Source organism: Perissodus microlepis, chromosome 16 (genome assembly GCF_051167445.1).
Source record: "Perissodus microlepis isolate ML-2025 ecotype Zambia chromosome 16, ASM5116744v1, whole genome shotgun sequence".
Lineage (NCBI taxonomy): Eukaryota > Metazoa > Chordata > Actinopteri > Cichliformes > Cichlidae > Perissodus > Perissodus microlepis.
In genome coordinates this window covers 8015561-8042720 of record NC_140476.1, presented here as the reverse complement: position 1 = coordinate 8042720, position 27160 = coordinate 8015561, and the positions used below count along the sequence as shown (strand labels likewise).

At 42.4% G+C, this 27160-nt stretch overlaps 1 protein-coding gene across 1 annotated transcript; it reads right to left on the bottom strand.

Moving 5' to 3' along the window:
• Positions 1-94: 94 nt before the first annotated feature.
• efnb2a (ephrin-B2a) lies at positions 95-26474 on the bottom strand. The gene is made up of 6 exons (XM_084907654.1): positions 26339-26474; positions 25595-26154; positions 14039-14322; positions 7260-7352; positions 5952-6059; positions 95-4231 (listed from the first exon to the last, which is right to left on the bottom strand). Exons 2-6 carry the CDS (start codon positions 25705-25707, stop codon positions 3822-3824), a joined length of 1008 nt encoding a protein of 335 aa, XP_084763780.1. The 5' UTR covers positions 25708-26154; positions 26339-26474; the 3' UTR covers positions 95-3821.
• Positions 26475-27160: the final 686 nt, after the last annotated feature.

Below are 27160 nucleotides of genomic sequence, written 5' to 3'. Positions count from 1 at the left end.
GCCAGTGAAACTGTAATAAAGTCGCCACGTGAAACAGTGAAAAACAGACATTATTTATTCATGCAGTAAGAAACACAAAGCAGGCAGCAGCGCATCCATAGGAAAAACATTTTATTGAAAAACATTTTCAGTTTGTAACAGACTGGTGGAATGTGTGTCATTTATCCTCACGTTGAACTTGTTTTAAAGTTTTGAATGTTAAAACCATTTTTCACAGCCTGGCCATCTCATACTGCGAGGAAAAGGGGAGAACCATGACATGACTAAAGAAAACCAGGGGGGACGAACAAACAATGCAAATATAATACTGTGTTACTGACAAACCGGATTGAACTCAAATTATCAACAGAACAGAAGAAAAAGAAGAAAGAAACAAAAAGAAACTAATTCAATAAATATTTATGGTACACACTTATGGCACAAATATGCAGCAGTCAGTTTGGCAACTTTTCTCTCTTTTCTTATTTTTTTTAAACCAAATTACAATGGAAACAGTGCAAAAGGGGAGGGAGTGGGGAGGACACGGGCTTTCCATCGAGCGCTAGCTAAAATACATAGCAAAAAATTCAAATTTTATACAAAACATCTTACTTTAAGAGTTTATAAAAATGATTTTATTGGGTTCTGGTCAATATTTACATAAGCTATTTACCAAAAAAGTAGTATGCTCTGTTTTACTGAAGTGAATTCCATTTTTCTGTACTTTTCGCTTCCATTTACGTTCCTAAAAAGGTGAATAAGGCTATTGTAACAACCCAGGATCCATATACAATACAAACATTAATGTATTTACAGTTTCTTACCTACAGAAGTACGGTGCAAAATTACTGAGTCAAGTGACCAAGGGCTGACCATACGAGCAAGGCATTTTACAGTAGCCTGAGGTGCTTCTCTTAGCTTGCGTGCTGAGACTCTCACGGCGTCGCTACGATATTTCCAAGCAGGTCGGAGCACACCTGTTGACGCTGGGAAAGCGTTAGCAAAGCTAAGAAAAGGACGCCAGATTCAAAGAAACTAATAAGATTGTCATATTCTGCCGCAGACAGACAGCAACTAAACAGCCATTTCTCTTTTCTTAAATACCTGTTTGGGTGTGATACATATGCTTTTTAATTGTTTCATTTTTCACAGTTTACCTTTGTACTATGGCACACGGTCAGAACAGAAGAGGTTCAAATAATACTAGAAACGATGCAGGAACTCAAAGCTAACAGCAGGCTTGTGTTTTGTGGTGTTGGTTTGTTGTTACATCTTTCAGTGGTTAAGAACACTTTCCATAGGTGTTTTTTTTTTTTTTTCCTCAGAATCGATTTAAAAAAATAAATAAGAATTGCATATTTGCAGATTTTGTAGCCTCTCAGAGGCACAAACCTCAGATCATACAAGGCTTGGCTTTTCGGTGAAATTTGATCATGTACGAATGAGGATGATATATGCTCGGGGGCAGGCCTACGCCAAAGATATTCATGAATGTGAAGTCACTGAAATGCACACGCACACACTCGCACAATCACACGGAGAACATGAGGGGTGTGTATGAGGAGATTCGGGCGCACTGGGTGTTCATGGGAGTTATCCTTTGGGAGATGCTACACTGAGTGAGCGTGGGAGACACAGCTACTCTGCCCTTGTGTACACCAATGTGAGCTATTTAGGGTCAGGTTAACTCTCCTCCCCTGGTCCTCCTTCCCAGGACCGAGCCAGAAAGAATACGGGACTCAGATTAAAACCGCTTACTCTTGGTATTCCTTTAACTATCACCAAAAATATACGCATATAACGGCCGACAACCGTAAACTGAGCCGGAAAAATATGGGACTTAGCGGCTGATTCCTGTATTCTTTCCATTCTTTCCATCTTCGCAGTCAACTCGCTAATAATCTGTTAATTCGTAGCTGACTGAGTTGAAAAACTATGGTGGTTTGTGGCAGACAACAGATTTTTTTTTTATCAAGTGGGTAAAAATCTGAGACTTGGTAGCCAGTTCAAGGGCCAGTGGCCAGCTCCTGGTTTATTTTACGTGGGGAAAAAAAATCCAGGATTTTGTGGTAAAAATAAAATATGGGATCCGGTAGCCAACTCCTGGGAAAGAGACACCTCTATTCTGGAAAAAATACTATACTTTTAACCGGGTTAGAAAAATAAAAATAACGGACTCAACAGCTAACTTGTGGAAAGAATACAGGACTTAGCGGCTGACTTGCGGGAAACAACACAGGACTCCCGTATTCTTTTCCGGACCTCAGCAGGATTCCGCGATATTAGATAATCAAAAACCTAGATTGCATATTGTGCACTTATACCATTAATATATTAACATTACTTCTTCTCCTTACCGCCTGACCACACCTGTGCTCTGTATGTGTTTATCATAAATAAATTCTGCTTTTTATTTTTTTGTAATTTTTCATCTTTTAATGTTATTTTTTTTTAATGTACATCTATTTAATAAAAAAAAGGAAGTAAATCGAAAACTCACAATATGGAAATGCTAATGAAGGAACAGTAACGATGTAAGTAGATGTCCCTGTGCTTTTTTTTTTTTTTTTACATGTTTTTTTTTTTTTAAAGGAGAGCACCGTTCACACTGATTTGGGGCCATTTATTTTAAGGGGGCCCTTTTATTCATCACTGGACCCCTTGGGGTAAACGTTACAGTACCTAGAGCTGTTTCAGCCAGCTAACCTCTGCAAGATCTCGGGCCTCTTGGACTTTTAATTCCATCACTTCTCCGTGTCAAGGCCCAGATCAGAGGTGACTAAATCTGCTGGGATACAGCTGCTCTCCCATCTCCATCCGTCACTGCGAACCTCTCTGTGGACTGTGAAGAGTGGAGAGGCCAAAGAAATAAAAAATAGGGGGTTAAAAGTGCTGCACTATAATATGAAAGTCCTCCACTCTTCCCAGAAGCCACCTGGGTTTATTTCTTTTTTGGACACTCTTGCCACTCCGAGTCACCTGAACTATACCAGGATATGAAAAACAGTAAACCATAAAAGGAAAGAGTGTGGGCGGGGTCTATTTTTCTCTTAAAACCTTCAAGTAAGAGAAGTGACAAAATGTGGGAATGAGGCGATCCACACTAACACCCAAACAGTTCACATCGAGAGGTGAGACAGTGTGTCTGTGCCCGAGGGTGGATGTGTGTGCGTGATGGTGGGTGGCAGGATTAATGGGGTGATGTCCGTGAGTCACTCAGGAAAAAGTCCCAGAGAGGATTGATGGGTGCGAGAAGCTCCACAGAGTCTTTTTCCGGCCAGTGAGTGTCAAGGGGCGAGGAGGCTGCTGTTTGGTGAGTCCACCTCCTCATTTTATTCCATCTCTTCTCCTTCTCGCTTTCCAAGCAGAAGTCTCTCTTTACGCGAGGAGAAAATAATTCCTTATCTCATCCTCCTCAGGAAACCTTCACACCTGTCTGTCCATCTCCAAAAAGAAAAAAAACCTTCCCGATCCCACAAACACTCCCACAGGAATGCCGGCTGCCGCAGTGCACAACACAAGACAACACTAGGGAAAGAAGAGAACGTCTTCTCTGCTTCCCGGAGAGCAGCAGCAGTGGCGGTGGCGGCAGCAACAGCAGCAGCAGCGGTGGGCTTCACTACAGGGCCGCCACGCATTCCCGTCCATGCCAAATCAGAGCGACAAGGTGTCAGCAAAACTCCCAGAAAGAAAAATAAAGTAGTGACAAAACATCAGAGGAGAGGAGGAGTTGACAGAGTGAGAGAGAAAAAGAGTGTTCATTAGCAGGGTTTGCCGGCGGCGCCTGCCGAAGCCAAAAAACCCGCTCTGCTTCGTGAATTGTTCCAGTTCCTGCTTCCGCCTCAGACTTTGTAGTAGATGTTAGCCGGACTCTGAGGCGGCATCTCCTGAACTATGTAGACCGGGTGTCCGTAGTCACCGCTGACCTTCTCGTAGTGCGGGCAGAAGACGCTGTCAGCAGTCCTGAGCGGGATGATGATGTCGCTGGGCTCCGAGCCGTTATTGTTCCCGCCGCCTCCGCTCCGCTTCGGAGTTGCCAGGGTGCTTAGAGACAGCGTCGCTGCGTGTTGTGGTGAGTGCTTGCGGTGCCGCCGCCGGTACTTTAGTAGCAGCAGGACCAGCACGACGATGATGATGATTAAGATGACGCTGCCAGAGGCAATGGCCACAAAGATGGCCACCTCGGAAGGCATGACGTTTGAGGACTTGCCGTCGCTCCCGTTGTTTTCGTTGCTTTCTCTGGATGCTGGACCTGAAAGAAGAGAGAGAGGAAGGAATGATTAAGATGATGTCAGATTATTTGTCGTACACACTTTTTTCCCTCAAAAACACAGAAGCGGTAAAACAGCACATTAAGATCATTTTCATTAGCCCTCCCAAAACCGTAACTATGACTACAAATTTTTTAAAACATATTATAGTCTGCCAGATCCCAGGCAAAGAAGAGAAATAGTCAAATAAAGCATTATTAGTAATACTTCTTATAACCTAATGACAAAAATCCAAAAGCTATTACAATGCATCCCACTTTAACATGACACATTTCTGATTGGCTGGCCCTTATAAACAGTAGGTTTCAACAGCAGGTGGGTGGGACTTCCGTGCCTATGACATCATACAGATCCAAGAATAGAAAAAAACTGCAGTCTCTAAACTGAGAGCTTTTTGGCCGTCAGTAATAAGAATTCCCATCACGCATATGAGGGAAAATAAGGAAAAGCAGAATAGCTCAATGTTAAAATCGAAGCTGATAAGGTGTTTCTCTTCACCATGCTGCTGCCATGAGCAGCTGAGAGTGAAGCCTATACACTGAAGGCGTTTCTGTAAAGGTCACATTCGATTGGTGGCCATTCAGATTCAGCAAGTGAAAGCAGCAACCTTGGAAGTAGGGCAAACGCAGCCCGATGGGACAAACAACGGTTGGGGAGACGCAGGCAAAAACGGCACTTAGACAAATAGAATTTAGAAAGAAAAAAACAACAACTTAATTTTCCAGACTAATTGCCCTCGAAGGAAGAAAATCGTAAAGAAATATTTGAGGTTATCATCATGGCACATCAGTTATGAAAGCCAAGCTGCTCTTACTCCTAGGGAATAAAACTCTAAGGTGAGCGTGCTCCCAAGAGCTCCTGTTCTCAAGATGGGAGTTTGTTCGTGGACAGGGCAGAATAATCGTGTCCCCTCGTCTGTGGCTACTTCCCATAGGGCCTCAAAGTGCTGTGGTAACAAGAGGGAGGTGGATATGGGATGGCAGGCAGCCCAAAGCAAGGACCCTTCGGTTGTTTTACAAGAGGATTATGCTGCCTCAGCCTGTAGCACCCTGACGCCCATATGCTCCGATAGGATGGAAGGATTTGATATTAAAAAAAGAAAATGAGAAACGAGAGCGAGATGCTGACGTCCATAGAGAGCAGAAGCTGAGCAAGGCCACGCCCTCACTGAACCACGACTGCTTATGTAGGTCAGCTTGTATTTGTTCTTAGCTGCTTCCTGTTTTTTTTTTTTTTTTTTTTTTTTTTTGTTACTTCACTGCGGAAATTGCCTGATTGCCCAGTCCTGATTTTTTTTAATGTATTATTTTTTTATTTTTTACATGGGGAGATTGTACTGTAATAGAGATAAGAGCTGTAGAAACTTGCAAGAACCGAGTCAGAATGGGTCATTAAGACACGGCAGACAGCAATCAGATCATTTTCCCGAAAAATGTCTCTTAATGTCCCGGGTTGGTGCTGGAGCGGGGCCAGTCTGGAGATACTGTGCAAGTCCTTGAAGGGGCCGGAGATGCCTATCAGTTTTATGGGCAACATTCAATTACTAGCTGACCTTTCATTCCTTCACACAAACACACACACACGAACTCAGCACTATCTGCTCTGAGATGGGCGAACAATCATGCGCCCCAAATGCCAAATTGTTTCGATAAATCCTCCCCTCGATTACCTCCCTGTCTCTGTATTTAGAGTAATTCTTACTTGATTTCTCCAGCACGTCGTTGGGGTTGTAGGGCTCCTTGTTATCTGGGTGCTTGGGGGAGGAGGGTACTCTGGTAGGGTCTTTGGGTGAGACGGGGTCAGAAGGATCTGAAAAATACAGATAAGAAGCACAAGGATTAAACCAGGGCTGTTATAATCCAAATCTCATGAGAAAACATGAATTTTAACTCAAATCCTAATATTTTTCTAAATCTAACAGGATAGTTTTTACTGTCTAAATGTATCAATACTTAAACCTAACCAAAAAAATTTTATTAACAGTATGTATATTTTTTCCCGTACTGCATGGTTTTTATTACCTAAATAGTGCCATTTATAATACTTTTCGTAATACTTTTAATGGAGAAATGCAAGATTCATTGCACTGCTCTCTGGTGTGAGAAGCAAGATGTTCCTTAAAAGTAAACATGTAAAAGTGCATTCATATAAATTAGCAGATTTGAGACTGGAACACAAAAGACATCAAAAAGTTCAACTTTTGAAAGCTGAGATTATTTCACGAACATTCGTGAGACTGTGTTGGTTTAAACAAGGTGGTACAACTAACAGAAGGAGTAATGCTAGGCTATAAAGAGTTTTTTTATTTCTCATGGTGGTACAGCCAAATCTTTTCCACTGATTCCACATAAAGGCAAGCTGTTTTCCCTTCATGACTCTGATATGACTGTAATCAACCATAAAGAGCTGCTAATGGTTGAGTTTTAGCTTCCACAATGAACCCATATGGTTTTAAATGCTGATAAAGTGTCTGTCAGCGTACATGTTTTCTGGTTTAAATGCCGAACACACACTAAATGACGGAGTCATTCGCCGAGCATCTGCTGTTATAATCTCCGGGCTGAACTCTGTGCCGGAACCGCTCTCTGTCGAACATCGCTTTCAATAAATGCAGTGATTTATGCGGAGCTCGCATCAACATTTATAAGAAAACCATTTTTACCGTCTGTTCTGTCTTTCCTTCGATTAATTCCTCCTGACCCTCAATAGAGAGGGTCGACCCCGGGAAATTACCTCTCTGGTGACAGACTGGTGAATAATTATTGGTCCAATATGTCTGAGGTGTTGCATGCAGAGGCTCACAGATCAGAAAACTGGAAAGCCTTCGACCAGAGCGTATAGGAGCAGATGCTACCAGTGCATGGAAGCATACGGGATTACGTGTGTCTGTTTGGTTGAATTAACTTCTGCTAGATTACATTTCCTGGCCCATCACAGCCCCAGGTGTCATGGAGACGATGCTGCCACTATTTAACACACGAGCCTGCAATCCAACTATGAAATACTTACTTTGTCCCACTTTCATGACGATCTTCATGGACTTGGTCTTGCACACGCCACCCTCCTGGTTGTCAATGCCCTCCATGGTGCCGTTAGATGTTGCTGCAGAAAGAGAAAGGTCTGAATTAGCCACCAGCGCCAGGGAAAAATCTGTAGCCACGAACGCCTTAAAGCTATCTCGCAAAAACAGCCAAAGACAACAGCAGCAGCTCGGCGGGAAGACACGACTCACACCCCCGTTAATAAAAATCACAATTTGCCGTTCATCACCTCCTACAAACTGTATTAGCTCAAGTAAATGCGACAGTAATGTCTCTAACTGTGCTGACACGGAGGCAGTTAGAAGAGGTCTGGGATGAGAGGGCCCATGCTGAAAATTCGGAGGCAGGAATATTGGAGTAAGCCGTAAGCCCTTTATTAAAGACGAACACGGTTTTTAGATAGTGAAAGACATTAAATGCTTCAATATATGATAAAATACTGAACTAAATTAAAGACAATTAAATAATTTGTTCACAAGTACAATTAAATATTTATATTTTAAAAAACAAAAACTGAAATTATAAAACAAAGTCCCAGTCCCAGAAGTAAAGCTCGGCTTTTCCTACATATAAAAATATTTCGGCACCCACCAAATAGGTTCTGACCTTCTTCCAAAGGAACATCACCAGGACTGTGGGGTGGGTTTTAATTTACTCCAGGTTGAAATACAATGCTGTTTATTAAATACCAAGAAATAAGAAGAACAGGCTTCTATTACACAAGCTAACAGGCGTAACTATACGTGGACCGGTCGTCCGTGAGAGCAACACCTGGTGAGGGTGGGGATTCAGAACTCCCTTTTAACCATAAAAGGGAGTTCAGGTAACCTCCAGAAAAATTATATTAATTAAGGCATGAAGTAGTTTTTCAGTGCAACTCCAAGTGGCTACACCCCTAAGGCAAGCCTACCTACAGATTTGCTAAAAGGTATATTCTGGCCAAAAATGATTTCCGGCTCCCTCACAGTAAGACTGACCTTCAGAGCGAGTACCTCCTGATTTTTATATAGCTAATGGCAGTAAATATTTGGATGGCTCTCAAATGAAATGAATTACGAGTTCTTAAAAAAATGTTTAAATACAAGGAAACAGGAACTCTGGAACGGCAGACATGCACAAATATGGCCCACTGCTTCACCTTTCCGCTGCCTCTGGAGGACGCTGGTGGAGTTGCCGCTGAATCACAACAGAGAACAGGCAAACACAGAGAGGAGGAGGATGAAGAGGAGGGGTTAGTGGAGCTTGTGGTCTATCAGGTCAGTAACACAGAGAGCTAACGAGCTGCCGGGGCTTAGCAGCTTGGCTTTCGGCCAGCGCTCAGTGGCCCGCATTCAGCGCCACTTACTCCTTGAAAAACATCATCACATCCCGATCGAAACAGGTCTGAAATTTTAACTGTGCCTCCTCCTCGTCCTTCCTCTCTTTTCTTTTCCTCCCTTGCCCAGGCACCAATCATTTTGTCCAAATCCACTGGATTCAATAAGACGGTGATGAGAGCGGACACAAAGAGCATGTTAACAAGGACTCCCTCCTCCTCCTCCTCTCTGGCTGACCTATGGCTTTCCAGGAGAGTCCAAAAAGCACATTACAGACAAAGCTCCTTATAGGCTCCTCGTGAGAGTGTGAGCGCTGATTTTATAAACCTGTTAGTTCAACACGCTTGAGTTTTAGCATCTTTAACCACTGTGAGGCGTTAACTACTGTCACCTCCTCTTCTTCTTCTCCCCTTTTTGCCCCATATCACCATTTAACCCATCGGTAGCTGAAACACCTCTCCTTTTTAAAATAAACCCCTTTGTAATCTAATCCCTCTCAAACACGGCTGCACCAAATAAAAACACACTTCAATCTGGAGTCATTTTAAACTTTTAAATTCTTCTTCTTCCCCTTTAAATGTGAAAACACACACTCTCCGTGTGCCAAGGCTGCAGTCCAGGCGAGCCTGACTTGGATTTAAACAGAATGTGATTGTTGAATCGGCTCAGGCTGGCTGAATGACCAGGCCCTCCTCGGCCAGCCCGGCAATTGGCCACTTTTTCCCACTATCTGGCTAGCATTAACCAGCTAATCCATCCTGCTGGGGGTTTGCTTGGTGGAAAGAAGGAAGGGGAGGTGGGGTGGATGGGACAGACCCCTCAGAAAATGAATTTAGTCACCAACTACCACTAGAAAGAGGAGGCGCGTGACCTTCGGGAAGCACGGGGAGAGAAAAAAGGAGCGGAAAAGGTCAGATTTTCCTTCAGAATTGGCAAAAGAGCAAATAAAGAAAGGCCAGACTGTGACAGCTCGTAAAGTCACACACCTTCACAACAAATGGGAGTCGAAAAGAGTCCTCACTCAGTGAAATCAGCCTCAAGCAAATCCCCCATCCTCACCCTCCTAACTTCATTTTCTCCTGTTTATCAAATCAAGAGGGTGGAAAATCACCCCGTGTTTAACGAGACAGTCAATTGTGAGCTGAGCTGCAATCCAGATAAAGACTGTGAGAGCAGCTCTCAGCTGGTTTTAATTTCTTTTCTCCTAAACAGCGAACGGCAGGAACAAAAATAAGGAAACCTTGAGGGCTCCAGATTTCTCAGCTGACTCTATGATAAGCATGTGATGCTTTAGAGAGACCACGAAGAACAAACTACAGCAGAGGAGGGACAGAAGATAACTACCTGGATTCTGCTGGTTCAGAGCCGCTGTGGTTTGACTAATATGAACACATTAGCACAGGGAAGGATGGCGAAAGAGGGTAAAATAGTTCATGTTCGCCTCTTCCCAGTGGGTTGAGACAAACGTGTGACATGGCAGGAAGAAGATGCTGAAACCAGACCTAACTTCAGAAAAGAGAACGTCTAAGATGATCCATCTACAACATGATCATAATCTCAGTCTGCCCGAGTGAGATTCTTCTCTGAAATGACACCGTGAGTTTCTAAAGATGTGCTGCACAATGAATGGCCTCATTTAAAAAATAAATAAATAAATAAATAAATAAATAAATTAAAAAAAAAGCTGTCCGAGAATGACTCCTGGAAAAACGATGAAGAGACCCTCAGATCCGGAAACACGGTCGATATGTCATCACTCAAAATGCAGACTGGGATAATGTGGCACTATGAGGTCTTGAAGATCATTCAAAACAAAAATGTTCCTCTAATTCCGGATTTACCACTCTTTTGACATTTCCGAGTCCCAATTTGAGCCTTTCCCCTGATCTGATTTTACGTAACTCTCAGCAAAAAGATTAATTATTTGTATTTCAGCTTTGTAAAACTGTCCCGCTCATGCTGCCAGATTCCCTGGGTATAATTAATACACAATGCACTGCCGAAAGACAAAGCTGGGCCGCCCATAAATAGTGGAACAGAGACATGGCGGCAGACGGAGAGGAAAATAAGGAAAAAACGATGGATGGATGGGTGGATAGAAGATGGGATTACCAGCCGTCGTGCAGGTCACGGGCTGGTTGGCGCCCGTCACAGCAGCGTGTCCTAATGGATCGTGACAGGAAGGGTCGGCAGTGACCCTCGAAAAGAGGTTGCGGCAGAGCCGGGTCATCGTGAATATCAACGCTCGCTCACAAATACGATTTTAAAAGCAGAGTAACACGAAAAAGAAACAAAATCCACGTTTTGACGCACGCATTCAAATTCTTTCAATCAGACATTTAACGAGGAAAGTCTTTCTCACGAGAAAGAGGAGGAGAAGGGTGACGGTGGAGTTTTGGCTCCTCCTGCCCTCTTTAGCTCATCTTTCCCTTACTCTGTCTGCTGCTATCCTCCCTTTCTCCCTCGTTAGCTCCCTTTCTGCCCCCTTTCCCTCCACATTCATCTCTCTCTCCCTTTCTTCTTCCTCTTCGGCTCATGTAATCATCTCGCTCGCAAGCTTCTCGGCTGCAGGCCACGCTGCCGCAAACAATCACATCAAACTCATCTGCTCCCAACTGCAGCAGTATTGTGTGCGGCTGCTTCAAAGAGGCACGCAGGCCGATACAGGACACACAGCTGCATCTTTAAACGTATCCGACCAGAAAGCCCCAAACGTAAAGAGCGGCGAGCAGGGAGGTCGAACGTGCCTGTCTAATTTTGGCCGAGCCTTGGCACAATACTCAACGCGAGGCAGTGCTAGCTAATCCAATTGGTTGAGACTCCAAATCTGTGGCATTGGTGCGGGGGCCTCGGCAATTGTGAGAAGAAATGGAGGATTAAACAGCGCTTAATTAATTACGTATCAAGCGCTGCTTTCCAAAACACTAATGAAATGCTCGGCGTGAACTTTCCTGAAGCTGTGTCACACTTCGATGGAAGTCTGTATATCAGTTGACAAACACACACACAGGAACCGAGCTTTCAGTTTAAACATGCCAGACTGCAGGGCTACTTTAGGCCCAGCTATGGCACTTGTCAGGCATGACTTCAAGAAAACTGCAAGTATGGGCCACATTTGGCCCTAACATTCAGTCCATTTGGACCAATGTGAGTCCAAAGTTGGTCCAGAGGTGGAGTAAACGACCTATAGCGTTCCTAAAAGTAGAAGAAGGATGTTTGGAAGTATTATCCTAGATTCACCCCAAACGTGGACCTACACAGGCTAAATGTGGACCTGAATGGGTTATATCAAGATTACCCAGATGCAGACCTACTCAGCCCAATCTGGGCTACCTTCAGTTCAAGCGGGGGTTAAGAGGGTTTACAGGAAGTGTTTTGTGGGCCACACCACACCTGACATTTGATCCATGTAAGATGGATCTGGGCCAAACATTAATTTGTATGTGGAATGGTGTTGATTAGGGTTAAGTGTCAACCCCACATGGTGGCTAATGTGCGCTAAAATGCTCCCAAAAGTCAAGGCTGACATGTGGGCCAAATGTGGAACCACACAGCTTATTGTGGACCTACATGGGCTAAATCATGCTACATATCAAATAACGAACACAGATGTCACACCACACCTGACATCTGGCTCATATGAGGCGGATCTGTGGCTCAGGTGCGGCTGCCAAACGTGCCCTGAGTCAGCGCCGTCATTTAAGGCCAAATGCGGGAAAAGCACTTAGCACTGTCTCAGGTGCTGGCTCGCTTTAGCGCTGCAAGGTAATGGCAACTGCACGCATCTTTTTTCTTTTCTTTTTTTGTTGTTGTTGATGTTTACTCGTGCAAAACGCCACCGTGCAGCTGTTAAAGCTGCAGAAGTGGGACCAGAGCTAACAGAGGAGAAAAGTGAGGCAATTAAAAGTAAAACTCTCCCTCTCCCCTCTTCGGGCTATGTATTAGCATTTTGAGGGGAGCTGTGAAGGGAGGAGCGAGGATGAATCTGCAAGAACTGCAAAATTGGATTTTCCGACCATCTTTTTTAAGAATTGAACTTTCCCACCGCCCCTTTCTCTTCCAACTTGTCGACTCGGCAGGACGCTGAGTTTTTTTAGCGTGAAACTGAAGGATTTACAGAGCGAGAAGGACGCACAGCGGACGCAACCTCGGGCTCCGCGCTGTGTAAACACCAGCTCATCAATAATTAACATCAGTGTCTGAGGTGGAGGGAGCCGAGGAGGAGACATCGCGTCAGTCAGAAGCCTTTGTAGTCCATGTGCACCTCCTCTAACACCAAAGTGAGCATACAGAAGCTAAAAGAAACATCTAACCTGCTATATTTACCTGAATACAAGCCTCACCTGCAACACAGTTCAAGTACCTGACAGACATGCCCCACCATGCAAATAACCTGCAGCTATGACCTGTTTGAGCAGCTACTCTTACATGTTTGCTTGACGTTAAGAGGAGGGTGTTGTACCTGCAAACCTGTTACCTGCACATTTGTTTTGCAAACATTCGGCCTCCTGGATAAAAAGCAGTATTTCCTGCTCTCCTTTCATCCCCTCTTCTCCCTGCTTTCTTCCCCTTCCTTCACTCAGAAATATGGCCTTCCCCTTCTGTGACAGCTCACAGATGGCAGTGGCAGAGACTCGCAGATGGTCCCCCACCCTCCACCCTCCGTCCTCCGTCAGCGCCACACAGATGGTTCAGTCCACCTCCCGTGTTTCAAACCAGGGGGCCCTCGCTAAGCCCCATACCAGCTTCCTCCCAGGATGGTGTTAATGCTGCACATCGCCAGCAGTCAGCAGCCACACCTGCACCCACAGGACTACAACCACCAAGATAATCGAAGATGATTTTACAGTCACAGGAAACAACACCCAACTTTAAATTTAAACGGATCCAATATGTTTATTTAATAGTTGGATTTTTCTTGGAACTTTGGATTTTCCCTAACTTCTCCTGGAAGCATTTCTGTTTCGATGGCCATATTGGCAACACCTCAGGGCAGTTATTTTAAAACTCCAATTAAAATGAATGAAGATAAAGCCACAGGTTTAACTCTATGGTAACCCAGACTTAAAAAGTTTGCTGACTGTGTATAAAAACGAACAACATCATCACTGACTGGATTCAAGCTTAAACATTAACATTTTGGCAACTAGCATGTTGTTGATTTTGAGCCAAAGGTGATTATCTAACAAGTAACATGGAAATGAAAAACTGCCACACCTTTAAGCCTTGATACAATTTCATGAACCTGTACTGTGCAACAACACGATTGGCTATTTGGGGCCAATCAGCCAGTCTTCTTCACCGTCTTTGTGCTGAATTTGAAGAATCTACAGAGATCAAACTAGACTCTGAAATTTAAGGTATATATCTGTTTAAGGTTAATTCCCCCTTTAATTTATGTAAGCTACTCTGTGGATCAATGGATACTTACAGATGATGTAGTAGTCCCTTCCCCTGAAGAACTCCAGTCCCCACAGGTTGGGGCTGAACTCCTGAAACTTCAGAGTAAACTTGACGTCCTGGTCGGGCTTGACGCAGTTGAGCAGCGGCGTGTCGGCCTTGGTGATGGTGCAGCTCTCCAGCTGCTCCCTGGGCACCATGTACACCTTGTAGTACTCCACACCCTCGCCAACCCCGCCGTCCACACGTGGGCACACAATGTCCAACTTATCCCCAATCTGGGGGTATAATACCACGCCTTGGCCTGGCACGAATCTGAAAGGAGAGAGGGATGTTAGTGAGGCACCGAAGAACTGATGAGGAGTCATTCATTATGCACTGTGGATTGGAGTGTTTGCCATTGAGCCTCTCCATACTCACAAAAAAAAAAAGAAAAGTCGGTTTAATAATTGATGTGGTAATTACTGATTGTGTCCATTAATTTTGGATGATGAAGGATAATGGAGGAATGGGAGCTGTGTGTGAGTGTGTGTGTGTGTGTGGTACAAAGTGACCCCAGTATCTGCAGATAAAAATCACTGAGCTTTTCTGGAAAGAGCGAATAATTAACTGGATAAATGAGGAGAAGGCGGTACGGTTGAGAAAATGGTGGAACATCGCTGGAATACAAAACAGGAAATTAAAAAAAAAAAAACTGTAAAAGCTCATCTCGGAGTTTCAGCAAATCCACAACAATACTGCCACAGAGAGGCAGAGCGCCTGGAGGGTTGTAGCTGAATTTCCCTAAATTTCTTCCCAAAGTAAAATAATGTTGTCATTTAGGTTCTGAGTGATGAGAGCCCCTGCAGCATTCCAGTGACTACACACACACAGACACACACTCAGAGGTGAAGCCTCGTATTTATCTGCTAAACAAATTTTCCCCCACGCTCGAACACAATTTGGAGCATTAACCACGGACACCCCGGAGGCTTTTTACGGCGTGCTGCGAATACCAGTGCACGTAAACACACACGAAGGCAAAGCAAATAATGAAATGTACGCTGGGTTTACGACCAGGAAAATGGGTCTTTACCCCAAAGAAATGGAGCTGAACAGAGAGTCTTACTTGACATGACTCATTACATGTATTCTCTGCTTGTCATGTATATAATGTGTCTCTCTAATGTATTTTGTATAATTTGCCTAAGGGTGTAAGTGCAGCAAGTTTCCTTCTTAAATTATTTTATTTTTGACCATTAATATGCACAGTTCCTATCAAAAAAATAAGTAAATGATACAAAAGCTACTTGATCATTTACTGCATCTTTCTTTTGCTTTTGTTGAAGATGGAATAAAATAATTTAAGGCACACATGGTATAAAATAGCAATAAAGAAAATGTGGAATGAATTATTGATATAGAAAAAGTGGCATGAAACAGCAAAACGGTAGAGTTGGGATGGTGATAATGGTATATAGCAATAAAGTAAAGGTAGGATAAAAAAAAATTATTGGGTTTGGATAAAGTACCAATACTGTAATGGACACGGTAATATTTTAATAATTCTTAACCCTAAACTATCAATAAATTATTAACAAAAAAATTTTAAAAACAATATTTATTTGAGAAATTTCTTTGTTAACGTTCATCCTCATCATGTTTTTCCCCTCACAAACCTGCATCCCTTCATACATATTTACAGTAAACATAGCATCTCTGAGTGAACTCTGACCTCTGCCTGAAGGGTCGGCTCATATCTGAAGCACTGAGATGGAAAACAGTCCTCTGAGCTCCAGGATTTCACAGTTTTTTGTTTTTTTTTCTTTAAAACTGACTACAAAGACAGGCACCGCAGGGCAGCTGCAGAACCTTTACACAGGAGACCTGATTCATAATTAACATATTTTACACAGGAATACGTGTTTTAATGGCTCTGTTTCTTTTCTCATAACTATACTGTTTCCTTTCTCTATTGCAAATATTATTAAATTTCTAATGCGCATAAATATGACTTTCAATCTTGTAATGCAAAAAGGAGCATCATCAAAACGAATCGTTATAGTCGAGCTGTTTTTTCCATCCTCCGCGACTTCTACGCTTTATTGTACGCTTTAATGCTGCAACTTTGGTCTGTTAGCCATCACGTTTAAGTGGGGAAAAAAACAATGTTAAAAAACATAAATGTACTTCCACACAACTTTCCATGATTTTTGCCACAGCAATGATCAGTTCTCGTAAAGTCCTGTAGTCACGAAAACGTAATCGATTTTCCCTGTTTTTCATGCTAAAACAACATCCAGGACTAAAAACATGGTCTCAGGTGTGAGCCACGTCCTCTCTATCTCTGAATGTGGACTTCTTTTGCCTTTTAAACAGGGAAAATATTAATTTAATGTACACAAACACCAATCAGGAACATTTTAGACTAGAAAGAACAATAACTGTGATCAGCAACATGAAAAACCCGTATTATCTGTGTCCAGAAATGTTATTCAGTAGTTTAGAGTTCATGACTATTTCACGAATTTCCATGAGACTGCTGGTAATAAAACATCTTCAGCCTGGGTGACGTGTGGAGAATGACATCTTTTCTCTTAGGCTTAAAAAAATATAGAAATTTGCAAATCTGTCAAGGCTTGAAAGATATCTGCTGTTAAAAAGAGCACTATATTAAATAATCATGACATACATACAGTATGTCATATCATATCATGTCATATCATGGCTGCTTCTCTTCTTCTGCCTGTCTCTATCGCTCTCTTTGCCTTTGAAACGTCCACATGCACACACAGGTACATTATTCCTCTGCATCATCTTCCCCGCTTCCAGTACAAGCACACACACATGCAGTGGATAACTAGGCCGAGTGAATATTTTTTATGCCCCCCGCCCCCCTCCAGAGACACACTGTGAAGATACAGTACGACCAGTGATGGACAGACAGTGAGGAAGAGGAGAGGGAGAGAGGAAGGGTATGCAGCACCATCTGGCATCATCATCTCGTGTGTGGATGTGAGGGAGGATGTGGAGGGAGGGAAGGTCCTCTGAAGAGCCTCGGGGCTTCACTCGAACACAAATACTGTAGAGCTGTGCGCTTTAAAAACATGGACGTGTATATGTGTGTGTGACTGTAAGTGTTCATTCATGCGTGCAAGTGGGCATGTGTGTTTATACAGGGGTAAAAGCAGGCAGGCATGCATGTGCTCATTTTAAACGTCTATAGGGCAGATTTACTAACAGGCCTGCACCCGTGGAAAACCGACTTTAGGATTTATTAAAGAGCTGCAGTGACGTTAGCAGCTGAAAGGCACGGACACGGTTGTTTTGTGTATGTATCTGAGAGCACAAAAGCTCCCCGTTAACAGGGCATTATTTAAGGCAGATAATGATGGCCAGAAGATCAAAATCAAGGCTTCAAAAACAACAATTAAACCTCCTTTATGCTAAATCAGACTAAACCCACCCTGATTCTAGCTACAAACCTGAAACGCGACTTTAAATTCACATAAAATATTTTAAAAACGTGTGTTTTGCCACACACAGGCACACGCCTCCTGAACACACATACACAGATGAAGCGAGTTAATAATTTCCGATGTTTTTCTGATAGCAAATTTGATCAAAACCTCTCTAACAATATTATCAAGCAGGGTGTAGGAACTCCTGCTCTGCTGCCATCAGTGCTATCTCTACAGGAAGCTAGCTACTAGCAAGAACTCAAGCATGACTCAGATATTTAAGAGCCACATGAATACACTGCAACGCCAACATTAAGCAGTTATTAGACCTCGCCGGCTCTTCCCTTTATGCCTCAAACACCCACTTTAGTATGACTTCAGCCCCATAATTTAAACAAATAGCAACACCCAGGGCTACTGTACAGTTTTAAAAATCACAAGCAATCCTGTTAAAGACAACAAAATAAAAACAGAACCCAGCAATTGTCAAAAGAGCATATTACAGTCCATGTAACAGACATTATCTGATGCTTTTATTTGCCACAGTAAAGTGACAGTAAAGTGAATCTTTTTAGGAGATTTTGGACAAATACAAGATCTAAAATGACCTTTGACATCAGGAAGGTTTCATATTTTTAATGTTTTACAAAAGCCTAGTTTGAATTTTGGAGGTGGCATTGCTGTTACATTGCTTTTATTTCCCTTAATCTGTAAAAAATAAAAAATAAATAAAAACTACAGTTACATGCATGTACTCACAGTAAAACAACTATGTCCCAAAATAAAATAATAATTAAGGGACAAAAAACTCAAATAATTAATCTTACTTTCTCTCTTAAACACGCCATCAATAAATGTAATGCCTACAGTGAGTTAACGAGAAACTTGAGTCATTTTCAGTCCAGCGGGATCCTTGTCACCACTTTATGCGTTAGCCGGAGGTAAAAACACAACCATCCATCATATTTCAGCTGAAGTGCTCATAAAGAGAGAGTTCAGCAAAAAAGAAAAGCAGTAGCTGCTTAAAAGGGGCTGAAAAAGAAACACAAAAGGACAACAACACGGTGTTACCGGATACCTGGCCCCCCCCAGGTAAGGCCGAATACAGAGAGGCTGATGACGCTGCCAAATGGGGACACACAAATACAAGCCTGCCCCTCCACCTCATGATTGTAAATGCATTTGACCCCCACCGTGCTATAAGGCCCCTCACCCCGTCTTTTAGTGACACCCCCCCCCCCGGGCATCATAAATATTCCTGAACCAAAAGAGCCCCAAGTATTCTGGCACGCATTCTTCAGAATAAAAGAAAAGAACTTCCACAACATGTTTACCAGCTTATAGGGTGCTGATTTCCTCATTAAAAAGCTGACCTTTGACCTTTAATGGACTGCTGTTTTTTCTGCAGTAAAAAGTCACATGATGTTAAACGAGTCCGTTTCTTTTTGATCAGGGTGGTTAAACAGGACCTTTACATCACGTTATTATAGTTTATGTCATTTGATCAATTGGAAATTTGTTATGTAAAGTGTGTTTTAATCTACTGCCTCCATTTTAGTCACTGACATGGAGTAAAAACAGAAATGCCTTTTCTATGACGGGAGGGAGAAGCTAAGTACTGTTAACGCAGAGTGAAAGCCCTGAATTCAACATGTTACGTAAGTAAAAGCAGTTAACTATTATCCAGAATAACACATTAAAGTATTAAAAGATACACGAAGCTATGACTAGATTATTATCTCACATTAACCCATAAAAACCTCTGACATCAAAAGCACATTAAAGTAATCAATTTACTGTAAAATCACTAATCCAAATGTCATTTACGCCCTTCAGTCTGTGTGCAAAAATCTTATTTTTCAAATATGTCTAACTAGCATTTTGAGTTTGAGACTGTAATAAACTTGCCTCAAAACACCCGCATTCAACATGTTACGGCAGTAAAAACATGTAGGTATAATCTCAAAAACATCTGTTAAAGTACTAAAAGACAGATGATGACATGACTGCATTTTTCCCACTTACGTATTCGTTTTAAAAACAGGATTTGAAACTGCAACTAATGACGACTTCGATTATGATTTATTGAATCAACGAATTTTAGTTACGATTCATTAAAATGTTTGAAACTGTGAAAAACGCTGTGGTAAGAGCCCTTAACGTGCCAATTTTCTGTCAGATCACTAATCCCCTCATTGTTATATGCTATACTCAATGATCTTCACATGTTTGTGTGTGAAAATCTCTCAGAAAAACGTACTGTAGTAAAAATGCAGTATTTTCCTGTGTTGGGGGTGTACTGGAGCACAACAAACTGCAGCACTTCAGTCATGAAGCAGTGGAGAAAACATGTTAAAGTATCAGGCAACAGCCAAAATTAAAAGATGAACTAAAAGAACCTGAAAATCCTTACACGTACCTGCTGAACCCATGAACAGGAACTGAACAATAACTGTGCCTTCTCAGGAATCACTCTAAACGCACTTTACACGAGTTTGACAAGAAAAACTGAAACTGATCAAAAGAAAAATGTCCCTGTGACTCAAATGACTGATTTTTCAGATCGGATTCATAATAAAACAGGAGTTCCCAGTTTTGCACCACTGGAGCACATTTTGAATTTTACATAGATTTTATTGTTAACAAATGAGCTGATTAGATCCTCTATTAACTGACTTGTCTGTAAACAAGTGAATGCTGGGATGTTCATAGTGAAATTATTTAAGAAAACAACGTCTTCATGTTTTTTTTGTGGAAATCTGAATTTTCATAGTAAGCTGAAGCTGTCAGAGGAGTTACGTGAATTTAAAAGTGCAAAGAACAAAAGTAAAGGTGTGAAAAGAAAAGTTCTTAAAGGGCATGTAATGGAGTTCATAACACTACTAACTTGGCCCCGTCTCTGTCTGTTAATCTTACTGCGACTTCCTGGTAAAATGAAAATAAAAATCTAAAAATAAACATCCCAACACTGCCTGCGCCACTGAAACACAACGTCTCAGCCTTTAACCCTCCAGAAAACTGTGGTAAAACTTCTATATTTACATTTATTTGTTTGATTATTCAGCAAAAAGCAGCTAGATTTCTGTCAGTAATTTCAAAGTTTACAGAAAAGCTTTGTGTCACCCTCACACAAACAATTTAAACCTGTTAAAGTCAAATACTTGCTGTGTGTAAAAGGACCGACGGTGTTAGGAAGCTGTTAAACGACAGTAAAAGTTTACTACGGGGCAACAAAACCTGCCCGGAGAAACCGGTTTAAATAAAATAATCAAAAATTCTAATCCATACAGCAATAATCATTACTATCACATATACAGCTTTACAAATTCATATTCAGAAGAAAAAAAAAGATCAAAGTCAAAGAGCCAACTTTTCTTTTGTTCCTGTTATAACTGGCTACACAGTCAGATTGGAGTAAAGCGCAGGTAAAAACAAATAACACAAAACAATAAACCACAAACACGTAGGTGGACAAGGTGGGTTTTTAAAACAGCGGGAAGAAAAATAACACTTGCATATTTTATATTTAGTTCAACAAAATCACACTGAAGACATTGAAAGCTACAGCTGAAAAGGATTTCTTTCATTTATGTGTCAGAGTTTTTGCAGTTTCTATTGTTTGAGGCACTTAAATGTTAAAATTCATTAAATCTATGTAAATCAGTACAAAATCAGAATGGAGTTAGTTTAAAAATATGCACATAAGGCATAAATTAATGACTTTCACTCCTCCCCGACACACTTTTAGTTTACTTTACACTTCTGTTGCGACAAACTGCCAACTTTTTTACTACTTCACACACTTAATTGTTAAAATATTTAACTATTAAAAGTTTTTCCCCAATAACTGTTAGTGAACAGGCAGAAAATCACAGGGAGAGGAGCTGGATGGAGACCCCGGGCCTCACGGGGCCTCCTATGTGACGGCGCAGAGAGGAGGCGAGGACAGACGGGGTTCATCTCTACAGCAGCAAAAAGGAGTTCAAGATTTTTAAAGGTTTAACTTTGCTGTGATGAAAGTGACATAAATCAGGCTCACAGGTAGGCGACACCTGAGTGAGTCTTCAAAGGCTTACATCTGTTTTCTCGTTTATCTTCTAAGTGTTTTTAGTGTTTGTGGAGGGCAGGGTGACAAAAGGAGCCCAATGGTAGAAGAAGAAAAACAAACAGAAAGAGGAGCATCCTGTTTGTCCCTCCACTCTCTCTATTTTCAGACTTTCTGGTGGATTTGTGTGACCAAATGGAGCCGCTGACCTCTTCCTGCGGCCCTTAAGTCATGAGCAAACGGCGACGGGAGCTGGATGGTTAGCGGCAGCGAGGGTTATTCGCCCTCTGTCGGACGAGACGTAGTGGCCTCGTATCTTTCATCTGACCCGAGGCAGCTAAACATAACCATCGTAATCACCCAGAGAGATTTTCGTCTTCTTCTTCTCTCCCTGTTCTTTCATTATATAGAGGCAATCACGAACTGCTTCTCCAACTTTTCATCTGAATCATCTTTATGCCTGAGACTGAAATGCTAAATAAACATTGGGTTGGCGGTATGCTGACACTGACACTAGAATAACATTGATTTATAGCTGCCGTAATTGTGATTGGTTGAGCATCTGTTTCTCTGACAAATAACGTTGAGGCAACACATAAACCTCCTCTGTAAATATGTCAGGCCAGTATTTATTTATTTTCTAATGTCTTAAAAACTGAATATTCATCAAACACATGCATTTTATTTTTACTTACACTGTATATGTAATCATTCGTGGTTTTATTAAACACCTCTAACACTTAACCAACTAACATAACTAATGACAAATAAAACATGAATTATTTTACACCACTGCCCTCAAGGAAGTAACACTAACTTTAGTCATCTCAATTAGCTTACCAGTCAGACAGTATCAGTTAGCCTGGACTGGTTAAGTTACCTAGGATCAGCTAGGTTTGGCTCACTCAGTTAAGTTTGCTACTATTTCAGTTATCTAGGATCTGTTAAGTTAGCCAAGATCACTTAATTAAAACTGGCTATCTTAGCTGGTATCAGTTAGCTAAGACAGATTAAGTTAGCTAGGATAAGCTAGGTTTAGGATAATGAAAGTTAGCTACAATTACTTAAGTTAGCTAAAATAGGTTAAGTTAGCTAGAAGAGGTTAAGTTGACTGGTATCAGCTGGCTTGGACCAGCTAAGTTAGCCAGGATCAGTTAACTAGGATCAGCAAGGTTTGCTAATCTTTGAATTATCATGGTTCAGTTTACCAAAAAGCAGTTGTTATTTAGGATCAGTTAAGGATAAAATAAGTTAGCAAAAATACTACTACTAACAATTTTTTTTAATTATTTTCTACTGTAGTATAGTTATATTTCAGTTGCTCTAACAAAAGACTTGAAAAATGTTTTCCTTAAACTTGTTAGCGAGGATCAGTTAGCTATGAAGAGCTGAATTTGCTAAGATTATTTAAAAGGGATCAGGCAATGCGCAAAGGGAGTCTATTTTAAGGTAAAAAGTCAAAAAATCTGAAGAATAAGACAATGTGCTGCTTTCGTATGTTTTCATGTGCTGTTTTGGCTTTTTGTAAATGTTTTACTTTTGCGTTTTCTGGTCTGACTCAGCAGAGTGACTCGGTTACAGCAGCAGGACAAGAGCAAACTCTTTAAAAATGACAGAAATAGAAATTATTTTTGATTTAATGGACACAATACGTGTTAGAGCCTATTTTAAAGTTAGGTTAAATGTATTTATTCACCATAAACTGAACATAAACCCTAGCTGCACATGAAGCAGGGCGAGCTGGGTTTAATGTGCCACGCCATCACCGCCTCACAGACTCAAAAACACTAGAATCGGACTCCTCGTCACTCATTCAGGAGGTTTCTGCATCTCTGCGCCCCCTCCCTCCGTCCCTCCCTGCATCCCTCCACATTCACAAAAGGACCCCAAGAGGTGCCCCTGTCGCTGCCCGGTCACAAAGGGCCTTCGGGGGCTGCTGTGTAATCTCTTAATGAAGTGCAGAGGAGGAGAGGGAGCGCTTCTTTTACATAAAACCATGTAAAGCAGGCCTCGCTTTTGTTTCTCCCTCCCAACTACAAAATGGATTACCACACGAAGGAGGAGGAGGTGGTGAGGAGGAGGGGGTCATTCTCTTGTTTTTTGGGGGGGGTTTTGGTGTTGTTTTTTGAGGGCAGTAAAGTAGTAAAGCTACAACAATGAGGCTTAATCCTTTAGATTTCCAACATCCATCCTCAGTTGAATAGTCAAAGAGGAGGAAGAGGAGGCAGGGGGAGCTCCGACCAGCTGATGAAGACACTAAGGACTTTCAGGGTGTTATTCAACACAAGCAAAAGACGGAGAGTTTAAAAACTACCAAAAAAAGAAAGAAAAAGAAAAATCAGCCAATGAGATCATTGTGTGACCTCTGACCTCTCCACTCAGACACAGGAATACTTTTGCTTTCTCCCCCCCTCCTGTTTGTCTGCTTATCAGCAGGATTATTCTTAAAGGTCTGCATAAAAATCTGAAGAACTGAGTTTAACTTAGACGTGATGATCTTCCAGAGCTAATCTAGATCCAAATCAGGGAGTTTTTAGAAGGAAACTTTTGACATTTTCAGTCAAATGTCATAAAAACTGACTTTTTAAAAATAATAAGAAAAAATAAATAAAACAAACTAATTCAGTTCCTGCAGGTGAGGGTGCTCCTACGTCTTTTTAAAATAACTACATAAATAAAACTGAACTGAATGTATTTTTACTAAACACTGTCTCAGGTGTGCAAACTTCAAATACTTAAAGATTTAATTTAAAGATTAATCACAGCAATCTCTGAAATAACCTGAAGATAAATAAAAAGAAACTAAATTATTTATAGTGCGCACACACATAAGATAATATTTTTGATCAAGATTAGCCTCTAAAGGTCCAGACTGAACCAGCATCTAAACTGCGCCCTGCACCAACACTCGCCTTAATAATTTTTTAAAAAGTGCATTTTTTGCGCGTCTTTTCTGAAATTGCGCTGATTTTCTGCGTCACAAAGGAACACAGCGCCAGTCAGGTTAAAGGCGCACATTTCCATGACTTACACCTGTTCTAGTGCGACCACCAACCAGAAAACGTTCCCGCTCTGGAGCCTTTTGGCTGCAGGAGTTCGCCCGTGACCAAACGGCCACAAAGACGGGCGCCCCCCGCCGGGCTTCACGCAGGAGTACCACCTCCTCTCTCTCCTCTTTTATTTTTATTTTTTAATTTCCATTAAAAGAGTTTAACCGCCTCTCTGAATATTCACCAGAGCAGAGTTCAACCCCTCTGATGCCTTTTCTGTCCGTCTGGCAGCAGCGAGGAGCGGCTGGAAGCGTTTGAGGAGCCGCCGGTTCTCTCCAACTTCCAGAAAAACTTTTCACGTCCTAAACACATTTACCCCACAAACTAAAAATCCACCTCATTGCTCAGGGGGTTGAATTCACTGTTTTATATTTACCCCCCACACGCACTCTCCCACACACACACAACCCGCAGCAGAGCATCTGAGGCCCGGCGGAGCGTCCCGGCTGCCCCCGCGGAGACTCCCCGCTTCTCGGTAAAACGAAACATTAACATTTCAGCCACTGAAACAGCTCCTGTCCTCTCCCCTGTCACCACAAACACGCGTGGCAGCAAATTATTATCACAGCAAAGCGTGAAAATTTCACTTCAGCCGCAGAAATCTGCCCCAAACACGCCGCCGTGACGCACGGCCGAGCGGGCCCGAGCCGAACGCTGCGCGTAAAGACGCCCAGACGAGCCGCAAATCTGACACGGATCAGAGTTTAACCTCTGAGAAACTGCGCCGGAGGAGTGCGAGAGCACACAAGCGGGCTATTTTCTAACCAACCATTAACGTGAAGCTCGAAGGCGAGCTGACACGAAGGGTTAACTCCGAAAAAAACCCAGCTTTTCTCGCACGAGACAGAAACCCAGTAAAAATGACCCTGAGAATACCAGCCCAGGATTAAAATCCGAGGCTCTTTGTTCCGCTCCTCTGCGCGCTCATGGGATGGATTTAAGTCTAGTTATTACTATTATAATTTTTATTTAATTATTATCATTATTATTATTATTATTATTATTACTACTACTACTGTGTCTGGGGGGGGGGGGTTCCGAGCGGCACTTACTTGGTGTTTGTTGTGTTCCAGTAGATGGACTCCAGGATGAGCGCCCGGCACAGGTCCACTTTCAAGGCAATAAACAAAACTCCAAAATAATATCTCCACATCGAGTCCCCCATGGTGAGCCTGTGCGCCTTCAAACCAGCCAAACGTCCACACTGGGAGGAGAATGGGGAAAATAAACAACAACAACAACAACAAAAAAGGCTCCAGAGAGACAGAGAGGGCTGAGGAAAGTGTTTTCAGCTTATATCCCGATCCAGAGGGGATGCGCACGGACCACAAACCCCGATCAGAGCATCTCCAGATGCACCAAAAACCAAACGGCAGCAGTTCATTCGGCGCACAGTGCGTTTGTATTCTCCCCGCTCAGCGCGTAAAGGCTGGAATACATCCCATCAGAGAGCAAATCAATACCAATATAAATCCCTCTGCGTTATAGTCCAGCAAAATCCAGCAGCAGCACAGAAAAGGAGAGATGGCTGGTGGTGGTGGTTGGTGGTGGTGGCTGTTGTTGTTGTTGGTGGTGAGATATTCCCTCTTTCTTTCAGCTGGTGAGCAACAAACTGTGGGTGACAGCAGCAGAGAAATGAGGAGGGCGAAACAATGAGGTCGGGTGGTCAAAATGAAGAAAATGATCACATGTGAGAATGAAAGAAATAAAAGGAGCTGGGATGGAACTTCTCATACTATACACCCCTCCAAAAAACGCACACATTCACGGATATAAACACACACATACACACACACCAAAGTGTTGCTGCTGCTGCGGCGCAATCCTGCAGATCCGTCCTCCCGCAAAATAAACCAAAGCGCGCAGGGAGGATGAAGCCTCAGCGGCTGCTCCGAAACCTGGATGGAAAGTAACTGCAAGGGACGGCTACTGGGAATATTTGCTGAGCATAGGCCCCGCCCCCAGCGGCCGCTGATTGGTCCTCGTTTGGCTGGGGAAGTCAATTGGAGCCGGGCTGTCACTCAAAGAGGGCAACTGGTTCAGTTCAGAGGGGCGACTGTGCGCAGAAATGGGAGCCGAAAACCCACCGACTCACAGTCCAGCCAGGGTCCGTGCAAATTCACCCACATTTTAGCATCAGGAATAAACCGAAAAACGAGGGAGTGCGAGCGTAAAGCTCCTCATCTCACCTTTTTAAAGGTTTACGCAGCGCACCGGAGTCCATGTAAATAAAGTGCGTTTTTACTCCACAGCGCGTTCATTGCATAAGAAGCATCATGAAAACATTTGCTCCCATCAGGCTCGTACACGGGACTGTGTGTGTGTTTGCTGCAGGAGCTCACACACATACACACTCACACACACTCGAACTCAGCAGGTCGAGTTTTTCCGCAAGCCAAGAGCGCCCACTAGCGGAAAATCTACACCAGAGACAGCCGAAGAAAAAGATTTAGGTTTATCTTACTTCTAAATTAAAGTTTAAAAAGAAAAAAAAGGATAAAATATATAGTTTTAATTAAGAAGGAGTGACTCGGGACAGAGTTTAATGGATTTAAAGGAGGAATTTAAACACTCTTAAAGGTTAAAAGGGAGTTTTTCTATGTGCAGTTTTTTGCCCT

What these genes read in the sequence shown, in the direction of transcription:
- efnb2a (XM_084907654.1), bottom strand. Translation starts at nt 25,707, where the DNA reads ATGGGGGACTCGATGTGGAGATATTATTTTGGAGTTTTGTTTATTGCC. An exon ending in AAGGGACTACTACATCATCT is followed by an intron (nt 7,353 to 14,038) that starts GTAAGTATCCAT and finishes CTCTTTCTGCAG; the next exon opens with CAACATCTAACGGCACCATG. An exon ending in CGTCATGAAAGTGGGACAAA is followed by an intron (nt 6,060 to 7,259) that starts GTAAGTATTTCA and finishes TGTATTTTTCAG; the next exon opens with ATCCTTCTGACCCCGTCTCA.